General features: G+C 36.9%; 1 protein-coding gene across 1 annotated transcript; it reads left to right on the top strand.

Annotated features, from left to right (window-relative positions):
* Positions 1-2,215: 2,215 nt before the first annotated feature.
* On the top strand, positions 2,216-3,605 carry LOC118926765 (39S ribosomal protein L42, mitochondrial-like). The gene has a single exon (XM_036914113.2). It carries the CDS (start codon positions 2,360-2,362, stop codon positions 2,774-2,776), a length of 417 nt encoding a protein of 138 aa, XP_036770008.1. The 5' UTR covers positions 2,216-2,359; the 3' UTR covers positions 2,777-3,605.
* Positions 3,606-11,495: the final 7,890 nt, after the last annotated feature.

Genomic DNA, 11,495 nt, shown 5'->3' with positions numbered 1-11,495 from the left:
CCTCACCCCCCCTGTTTTGAGAGAAATCTTCTGCATCTGTGGATGTTTTGTTGCCCTTGTCTAGCTTGGATTAATACTTAGTCTATAGGCACAGACCTGGTCATCTACATTTGCCCTCTTAGAGCACTAAATTATGTTTTCTACCTTTATCTTGCACCTACCTACCACTTCAGCATTTTATTTAAAATAATAATAATAATAATAAGGGAGAAATGTGGGATTCACATATAAATCAAGTATAAAAATCAAATGAATAATCATATCTGACTTGACTGTTTATAGTTCATGATGTGTGATCAAAACCAAAAGTTTCTGTGATATGACTGCCCTTGCACTGTTCACCATGTAAGAACTTATTCACTATGTAAGAACTTCTTCACCATGTAAGAACTTGTTTGTTATGCTTCAGAAGATTGGAAACTGTTGAGAATTAGGCTTGGGGTTGATGAATGATTGTGCACTGAGTCCCCTATACAGAATTTTATTGTTGTTAACAACCATTTGATCAATAAATATGAGAGATGCCCTCTCAAAAAAAAACAAAAAAAACAAAAAAAAAATTGCTGAAAACTTCCCTAATCTGGGGAAGGAAATAGACACCAAGGTCATGGAAATGCAGAAAGTCCTTAATAAAGGAAGATAACACCAAGACATATAATAATTAAAATGGCAAATATTAAGGAAAAGGAGAGGAAATTAAAAGCACCCAGAAATAGAAAAAATTACTTATAAGGGGCACCCCATCAGACCCACAGATCAATGGAACAGAATAGAAAGCCCAGTTATGAACCCTATTAATACATGACAAAGTGCCATGAATATACAATGGGGAAAAGACAGTCTCTTCAATAACTGGTATTGGGAAAGCTGGACATATACATGCAAGAGAATGAAACTGGATTACTATCTGACTCCATACACAAAAGTAAATTCAAAATGGATAGAAGACCTAAATATAAGACATGAAACCATAAAACTCTTAGAAGAAAACATAGGCAAACATTTTTTTTAACACAAGCATGAGCAGTTTTTTCCTGGACACATCTCCTTGGGTATGGGAGAACAAAATCAAAGAACAAGAGGGACTGCATCAAACTAAAAAGCTTCTGTCCTGCAAAGGACACCATCAGCAGAACAGTAAGTCACCCTATGGTATGGGAGAATATATTCATAACTGATTTATCCAATAAGGGGTTAACATCCAAAATATATAAAAAACTCAAATGCCTCAACAACCAAAAAACAACCCAATTAAAAAATGGGCAGAGGAGCTGAACTGACATTTTTCCAAAGAAGAAATACAGATAGTCAGCAAGGGCATGGAAAGATGCTCCACATCATTAATCATCAGGGAAATGTAAATCAAAACCACAATGAGATATCACTCTACACCAGTCAGAATGGCCACTATCCAAAAGACAAGAAATAACAAGTGTTGGCGAGGATGTGGAAAAAGGGAACCCTCCTGCACTGTTGGAGGGAATGTAAATTGGTGCAGCCACTGTGAAAAGCAGTATGAAGGTTCCTCAAAAAACTTAAAATATAAATATAATTTGACCCAGTTATTCCACTTCTAGGAATTTACCTAGAGAAAACAAAATCCCTGATTTGAAAGATCCATGCACCCCTATGTTTACTAGCAAATTACTCACAATAGCCAAGATATGGAAGTAACCAAAGCAGCCATCCTCAGATGAATGGATACAGAAGATGTAATACAGATATACAATGGAATATTATTCAGCCATAAAAAGAAAACAAATCATACCATTTGCAACAGCATGGATAGAGCTAGAGGGCATTATGCTCAGTGAAATAAGCCAGGCAGAGAAAGACAAATACCAAATGATTTCACTTGTTTATGGAGTATAAGAACAAACAAAACTGAAGGAACCAAACAGCAGTGGACTCGTAGACACTGAGAAGTGACTGGTGGTTACCAATGGAGGGGAGCGGGGGTTGGGGTGGGTGATTAGGGTAGGTAAGGGGGATAAAGCAGCACAAAATTCTCAATCATAATGTATTTTGGTCTTGGGGATGGTAGTAGAACGTGGAGAATACAGCCAATGATTCTGTAAAATCTTTCTGTATTGACAGATAGTAACTGCACTAGTGGGGGTGAGGATTTAATAATATCGGTAACCACTGAACCACTGCTGTATGCTTGAAACCAATATAAGATTATATATCAACGAAGACGAGTGACGCTGCGTCTCCTAGGACCCGGATTGAGGCAAGGTGGCAGGCTCGTCGTGAGCAGCGGTCAAGGGATGAAAATGGGTATGCCTACAAGCAGATTTTAAAAGCAGTTTCTCTTCAAATGATCTTTCCTATCACCTGATAAACATCTTGATTCACTATGGCATTAGCTGCAGTAAAATGGGCGGTATCAAACAGGACTGTCTTGAAACATTTAATTTCAATTCAAAATGGAGCTTTATGTTGTGTTAGTCATAAATCTACATATTCTTCTCTTCCAGATGACTATAATTGCAAGGTAGAGCTGGCTTTGACAACTGATGGCAGAACGATAGTGTGCTACCACCCTTCTGTGGACAGCACGAAACCTATCCCTCAGCCAGATCCTGTGCATAATGATGAAGAAACACATGATCAAGTGCTGAAAACCAGATTAGAAGAAAAAGATGAATACATTGAGCAAGGACCCATGATAGAACAACTTAGCAAAATGTTCTTTACTACTAAGCACCGTTGGTATCCTCGTGGACAGGATCACAGACATCATATGAAACTTAGTCCACCAAAAGACAGATGATATTGAGGTTTTCAGAAGTCAAAGAGAAATGTTACCCTGTGTCTCATTTGCCATGAGAAAATGTAATTGGGTATATTCATTAATATGTTATATAGTACAATTTCCTAATTAGAATGTATATTAAGTAATTCTGGATTTGACATTCATATTTACAGAAACCTATTTCATCTTGTTTTTCTTTTGAGATATTAAAGTCTATCATTTGTTTTTCTATGTCTAATATGATAAAGTATTTTTACATTATGAGCCAAATATTGTTAGTACTATAAATATGATTATTAAAAATGTGCATGGTTCTTCTACTGGAGAGTTTTAATTGCCTTTGAAAGAAACTCATGGAGTCCATGAGTTTTTTGTTTTCTGACTGTCTTAAAAATTATGCAAGCTTCAGAACACTGACAACTCTGTGATTAAAACATTAATGTTCTAAACCGTTACAAGAATGTTAATAGATTATTCTGCTGTTGATTGTCACTACCAGCTTATATATAATGCTTAATAGCATTGCTGCCCCTTTAATTTCTGTTTAGGAGGTGAGGAATCTTTTAAGAAGGTAGAAAGGTTTAACTTTGTAAAATATTTGTGATATTTGAAAATTTAATGTAAAAAATGATTTCACATTGAGTCTGTTTAGTTCTTTTAATAAAGGAGTTCTAGGTGATCATGGTTCCAGTGTTCAGTAAAATGTAAGGAATACTGAATAAAAAGAGTAAAGGAAATAACTAATAATGGCCACCCTCTGTTACTGAAAGAAAATATTTGTAAGTAGTTTACTCATACCAGCCATGTTTGATGACATATTTTTGAAAAATGGTTGTTGTTTTTTTTTAGGTTGGTTTATATATGCCATCTTATAAAAGTAGGAAGAATAAAAAATAAATTGTTTAAATAAAAAAAAAGATTATACATCAACTATACTTCAATAAAAAAGGGCAAGAAACTTGAATAAATATTTCTCCAAAGATAAATGGCTAAAAAACACATGGAAAGATACTCAACTTTATTAGTCATTAAGGAAAATCAAATCAAAACCAAAATGAAGTATTATTTTACACCACTAGGACAGTTGTAATCAAGAGATGGACTATAACAAGTGTTTGTTAGGGTGTGGAGAAATAGGAGCCCCTGTGCATTGCTGGTGGGAATAGAAAATGGTTGAGTTGCTGTGGAAAATAGTTTGGTGGTTCATTAAATGTTAAACACAGAAGTATCATATGTCCCTGACAATTGCACTTCTAGGTATATACACAAAAGAACTGAAATTAGGTAATCACATTCAAGTATTTGTACAAAAATGTTTATAGCAGCATTATTCACAATAGTCAAAATGTGGAAACAACTCAAATGTCCATCAACAGATGAATGGATAAACAAACTGTGATATAAATGTACAATGGAATATTCTTTAGTCATTAAAAGAAATAAAGTAGTGATACATGCTACAATGTGGGTGAATCTCAAAAACATTATAAGTGAAAGAAGCTAGACACAAAAGGCCACATATTTTATGATTTCATTTACAATAGATATCCAAAATACATCCATCAATTGAAACAGAAAACAGACTGGTAGTTGCCAGGGGCTGGGCAGAAGGAAATACAGGATTAACTGCATAATAGATATGGGGTTTTATTTTAAGGTGATGAAAATGTTCTGGAACTAGATAAAGGTGGTAATTACACAACACTGTGAATATACTAATTGTGATTTTCAGTCAATTGTTTGCTTTAAAATGGTTAATTTTACATTATGTGAATTTTACCTCAATAAAAAAAAATTAAAAACAAAGAAAGGGAAAGAAGGCTTAGAAGGTTCTGAGTGCCAAAAAAAGAAAAGGTTAATGGTATAGTTCAGTTCATGGATCTACAGATGTTCACTGAAAATTCTTTCAAATTTGCTATATGTTTGAAATTTTTCATAATAAAAGATCAGAGGGGAAAAAAAGACTGATAGTACCAAGGATGATGCAGTTTTAAACAACAGGAACTCTCAAATGCTGCTGTTGATATAAATTAATACAACCACTTTGGAAAATTGTTAGGCATTATCTACTGAAGTTGAATACATTGCTATCTTATGATTCATGAGTATTCCTCATAGGCACATATCCAACAGAAATGAGTACACATGAGCACCAAGAGTCATGTATAAGAATGCCTATAAGAGCTTTATTTATAATATCCAAAAGTTTTGGAAACCCAGATTTGTCAACAGTAGGAAGGATAAATTACAGTATTATCATCATGCAGTAGAATATATGACAGAAAAAATGAATTAACTACAGCTATACATGACAACATGGTTCATGAAAGACAAACTCAAAAGAGTAATTCAAAACTAGGCAAAGCTAAAATAAAAATAATAAGGATGAATACTTGTGTGGTAAAGATGAAAAGAAAAACAAGGAAGTGATTACCATAAAAATCAGGACTGTGGTTATGCTGGGAGAAGAGAGGACATTAAGGCTGGTAAGGAGCATTCCAAGGACTGGGGGATGCTAGTGATGCTCTATTTTTTTATCTGGGTATCTAAATTTTCACTTCCTAATAATTGATTAAGGTATACATTGTGTTGCATGCTTTCCTGTGTTATATTTTTTCACAATTTTTAAAGGTTAAAAACAAGTACATAATAGCAGCAGACTCACAGACTTCAAGAAGGGACTAGTGGTTACCAAAGGAGAAGGGTGGTGGAAGGCCGGTGGGGAGGAAGGGAGAAGGGGATTGTGGGGTATCATGACTGGTGTACATGAAGTGTGTGGAGTCACGGGGAAGAGGGTGTAGCTCAGAGAAGACAAACAGGGACTCTGTGGCATCTTACTAAATTCATGGACAGTGACTGCAATGGGGTATGGGGGGGGCTCGATAATAAGGGTGAATGTAATAACCACATTGTTTTTCTTGTAAAACCTTCATAAGAGTGTATATCAATGATACCTAAAAAAAAAAAAAGCAAGCACATACATGACGGCAAGGATATCAGTAAATGGGATCCCACATGCATTGCTGGTAGGAGTATAAACCAATGTGATCACTCTGAAAAGCTAAGTACTGCCAATGAAACTCAATAGGTATGCTATCATCCAGCAATCTTGCTTCTGGCTGTCTACCCCAAAGAAATTCACTGACAGGTAACAAGGCTGTTCTTTGTAACATTTTTTTGGCAGAGTGTAATTAGAGGCAACTTGGAGTTCAGAAGAGAAACTGACAAGTAAAATCTGATGGATGTATATGAAGGAAAGATAGGCACCAATCAGAAGCAATTAACTAAAAAGAGTATGGAGCAACTTGAATTGATTTTCTTTTAGATAGCGTTGAGTGGAAAAGTAATAAAATTATATCTATGCCCTTTATGTAAATACATACACAACGTAACTTTTTTTTATTAAGGTATTATTGATATACACTCTTGTGAAGGTTTCACATGAAAAAACAATGTGGTTACTACATTCACCCATGTTATCATGTCCCCCCCGACCCCATTACAGTAATGTAATGTAATCAGTGTAGTAAGATGCCACAGAGTCACTATTTGCCTTCTCTGTGCTACACTGTCTTCCCCATGACCCCCCCACACCATGTGTGCCAATCATAATACCCCTGAATCCCCTTCCCTCCCTCCCCACCCACCCTCCCCCACCCTTCCCCTTTGGTAACTGCTACAACATAACTTTTTAAAGGTTCATACTTATCTAAGTACAAAGAAATATACCTACATATGTACATATTTAAAATACATCAGAGTAGGGGATGTCTGTTGAGGGAAATAAATGGGAATGGAGTGAGGGGATATAGATATAAAAGGAATAAAATAAAATGAGTGGAGCCTTGAATGGATGATGGTGGTGTGTACTATGAACTGAAGAATGTAATTAACTAAAGCCCTCTACTTCTAAGGTCCAAAGAAGAAAAAAAATAATAAGGCAATATATGAGTTACTCTTAGGTCAGTGTGGGGGCTCCTTCGACATCTTTAAGTCCTACAAGATTTATTTCTTAGGGTTCCCTCTGCTGTGCCTATTTCCCTATTTGTGCTTTCCAAAATATTAAAGAGCTGTTCTCACTAGGACTGTATCTTCCTTAGCAAAACCTACAGAATCATTTCCAGTGGAGCTATTAAACTGCATCAAAGAAATAAGCTGTACAAGTATCATCTTTGTGTGATTTTTGAAAAGCTTATCTCTAGTACAGCTATTATTACCTACAGAATACAATTAAGATTCCTGGAGAAAATTTCAACCATTCCAGTTGAACCTAAAGATTCTATTCCAAGAATACAAATTTAAATAAACTTAAAAAACTCATCATGTCCTTTAAAATTAAATATAATATTGCTTTCTAAAAACAATCTCATAAACTAGTATAATACCATTTGTGGATCAATCTTAAAAATTTCATAGGTCTCATGTAGAAAGTGTGTTTAAAACATAAAATTGCAGATAACATTCTAGAACAAATTTGCATCTATATCATTAAATGTGGAAAAAAATGTGAAAAAATTGAAAACCAGAGGTAATTGAGCAGAGACTATGAAAAAGTTTTAATAAAGCACCTTCATAATTTTGATTGGAGCAAACATTTATTAAGCATTTAATATGGGAAAAGCATAGTCTAGTAGCTATGGATAATAACTTGAAGTAAGGCACATGTCCTGCCCAAAGTCTAAAAACAATAAACAATTTGTGGTGGTGGGGGGAGGTGTTTTCAATATCTTTACTCCCAGTTAAAAAGGAATGCTTTGATTGCATTTATAATATGTTCAAAATAGTTTTCAAGTTATATTATATGAGTTTGTGAAGCCAGGAGTTATGATTAAAATTTATCTTTTACTTTAACTATAAACAATATATATTCATGGATCCAGTGATATCTGAGGGTTTTTTTTTTATAGAGTCATGGTGAATCTTAGTTGGACAAACTTTGAGTCAGATCATTCTGTCTTGCTTAATTCCCCTTAAAGTCTCATCTGGACCCAACGTCCTTCATTTCCTATCCTAAGTTGTCCCCCTTATGTTCCATGCTTGCTGTATAGAAGAACTGTCACTCTTAATTGTCTGGGGCCAGATTTTCCCATTCCGTCTTCCCTTTCTGCAGAGAATACTTCATGCTTGTGAAACACTCAGAGCCTGGGAAGAAAGGTGCTGTACCCATGCAAAGGGTGGTTATTATTATTGATGTTTCTCATAAACACTGAGATTTAGAATGTCAAAAGTAATGTCAGACCCTAAGATAACAAGAAAGCTTTCTCTCTTGGAAAACTATGGCATTATGTTTGCTTCAGTGTCAGTTTTGTCTGTATTGTGCCCAAAAACCTCCATGTAGGCTCAGAGACAGGGATGACTAGGCCAGAGGACTAATAACAAAGACTTTATTTCCTGCCACATCCCATCAACTAAGTAGGTCCCAACATTGGCTATGTGAGTCACAAAAATACTAAGGTGTTTAACTCCATAATGACAGGAAAAGGAATGGCTGGCTTAGCTTCCACCATTTATCCTGGACTCAGAAAAACTGTCTCTACTCATTTGTCTAGTCTTTACCAGCCACCAGTACTAATGGACAGCTGCCACATGACAAAAACAAATTGTCTCTGCTCATGGATAGATTATGTTATAAACTCAAAAGAGGCTTAAAATATGAAAATGAGAACAAAGGAAGCCCATTTGCTAGGATTTGCCTGTCCACATCATCTAAGACCAGCTTAGATCTACTGAGAAGTGGGCCAGTGAATTTTTTTCTTTCATCTGCACCTATAAGGATGAATAATTCTATAGTCAAAATTTTTATGCAAGCATTTCACTGTCACATGAAATGTGAATCTGGGTCATCAAGGTGTGAATCAGGAAAAGTTGAAGTTGATTGGTTTAATCAGTTTCTCGTTCCTTGGAATATACTAAAGAATGCTAAACTGTTATGTTGGCCTAATAAAAAATATCCTCATTTACTATATATACCAACAAGTTTATGCTAGTCTTTGAGGAAAATTATATTTAGGACTTAGGTTCCAAGAAGCAAGCCTTTCTGCAAGTCTCATAATGATTTATTGGTCATTTCAATGTTTACCCAGATCCTACTATGCATGTGCATTAAGGATAGCAATATAAATATCTTTCTTGACCTCAGAAAGCTTAGAGTGTAGTAAGAGAGATGGATATATGAATGAAGCCAAATGAAATAAGGACTCTTAACAGATACATAAGCAAAGAGTAAACAAAAAAGTAATGAAGTTTCCCTGGGGACACCACAGAAGTCTCCATGGAAAATGCAGCAGTTAAGCTAGAAATAAGATTTCTAAAGCCTGTGGAGGCAAAAAAAAAAAAAAGAGATAGGGCAGGGAAATGAGAAAACAGTCATGTCATTATAAAATCTACTTAGCCTGCAAAAAAGGCCCATCTTATTCTTTAACTTAATCTTTATGCTGTTCTTCCTCTTCTTATAGCTCCTCAATCAATTAAGTAACTTTGTAACTGGGACAGTAAATAGACCTCCGAAATGTAAATGAACCTATGTGGATAAAGAATGTTGAGATCCAGACCAACACAATCACCTAAATAACCCCATTCTTAAGACAAAAAGCTTAAAAGGAATTATGATTCAGCTGTATACATGATACTTTATGCTGACCCCTACCCAAAAGGCCCTATAAAACCTCAAACCTTAAAGCATGCCTCCTCTCAGGTTGCCCACATTCCCCTCTCTGAGTCTGTACTTTTTGCCTTAAATAAAGATTTTTCACTGTTCAACTTACTGCATTTTGTCTCTGCTCTCTTCCAATAAGCACCTTTGTTACTTTGCTATTCCATTCGATTTTCTATACCTAAGCACTAGTCTTCTCTCTCTCTGTTCTACTTCAGACAAGCAGCGAAGAGCTACTGAGATCTCTGATTTGGGCTTGCAAGTTCCCATTGCCTAGGTGACTTGGACAGGACTGCAGCTGTGCAATCATGCTCTTCAGTAGCCTGCCCAAAAATCTCCTTTCTTTGCCTTTGGGAAGTTCTCAGAACATAATCTCACTCCATCCGGTGCTCTGAAGCTCCCTCAAATCCTGGGGTGATAGGGGCTTATTTCCCACACCATGCAGATTCCAGTGGTAACACTGGACACCAGGTGACTCTGGCTTTAAGAGTTGGCAAGGGATTTTCACTATGCCAAGTAGGAGAGTTCTTCTATCCTCCCTGTGTTCTTCCTTGCTCTCTGCTGCCTGTACAGCTGCTTCCATTCCCTGCTACTCTCGCTTTAATGAATTCCTTCCTTACCTACACTCATGCGAACTGTTCAAGAATTCTTTCTTGTTCAGAGTCAAGAACCCTCCCCCATCCAGGTTGAGGTTTCACCTAGTGCACAGGGAGAGACTGCCCCAGACACAGCTGCCTGACAACAAAACTGCCTCATTATGAACAAAGTCAAAAGGTTAAATAATTAAGTAGTTCAGAATTATACTTCAGAAGAGAAAAATCTTTGGTTGGACTTCAAGTCTCAAGACCAAGGTTTTAGTTCCTGCCTCATCTCTTACTCTCTATAGAAACTGAGTTGGTAAGAAAAATGGAATTGGGATTTACCTAATAGGGGTGCTCTATTCTAAATCTTTAATACCTGGTATGGTATGGATATTGACCAATCAAAACAAATGTTGGTTGTAATAATCAGTACAGATTTTGGTGCCTACCAAGTGAATACCAACTAGCCTTACCTATGTTGTTGTTTTTTTCCTGTCTTCTCTAGAAGATAGGTTCCATGAGTACAACCACTGTTAACCTCTGTGTTCTAAAAATGTACTGAATATTTGCTTTCACCAGGAATGACAAGACATAAAGATACAGAAATGATTGTCATGAAGGACAAAATTTATACTAGAAACAAAAGGCATTGATTGCATGGCCCAGAGGGCCACATTGGGAAGTGCCAAGGTCGGTCAGTAGGCAGAAAAGGAAGTGGGGAGTACAAGGCCCAGAGCTTTTACTGGAGTTTTCCTCGGAAGGAAAGGATGAGGCGGGGTATGTACACTCAAATGAGAATTTGAATAATTTCAGTGAGCTTTGGGCTATAGGGATGTTCCTTAGTTGCCCAGTATCTGGTCCCTGGGTGATTTAGTGCAAGAAGAAATATATGCTACATGTGTGAGAGTTTGGTAGAGGAGATACTGAGAATGGATTCTGGATTAGCCAGTTTGTATAGTGTGGAGAAAATGGGAATTTCTGACCAGGATTCCCACCTGGCCTTAATAGCGCCCACTGAGTATATAATAAGAGCTTGTTTGCACATCCATGGGATTTTTACCAGGGACAGAGTGGCCAGTCAGTTGTGGGAAGGGGTGGAGAGTAAACACCCGTTCTCTCTTCTCCTCAGTTCCTGGTACATAATTGGTCAGGAGTCCACCAGTCACCAGAGTTCCTCCCAGTGTTAGGGGTGGGGAAGTGAAGTGGAGGGCCACTGAGGGGGCAGAAAGAGAGCCATGAAGCCCTGATGCTACTGGAGAATTAAGCCCAAGTGAGGGAGCAGGGAGCTTGGAGAGTGGAGAAAGGAAGTCTGCCGGGAGAACAAGGAGAGAATAAAGACTGGACTGGAAGAGTTGAGAGTGAGGAGAGACTGAGACCTATTTCTGTGAGAATAAACCTCCTTTAAGCCCCCAGCTTCTTGCCCTTGCCTTTAGTTGGTCTCAGTGAATTCATAGAGAACTTGCCGTGGGTGGAGAACCTGCTCCTCTCAGAGCAACATATAGCA

Source organism: Manis pentadactyla, chromosome 2 (genome assembly GCF_030020395.1).
Source record: "Manis pentadactyla isolate mManPen7 chromosome 2, mManPen7.hap1, whole genome shotgun sequence".
NCBI lineage: Eukaryota > Metazoa > Chordata > Mammalia > Pholidota > Manidae > Manis > Manis pentadactyla.
Note: the sequence above shows the minus strand (reverse complement) of the source record. Positions and strands in the feature narration are given on the sequence as shown.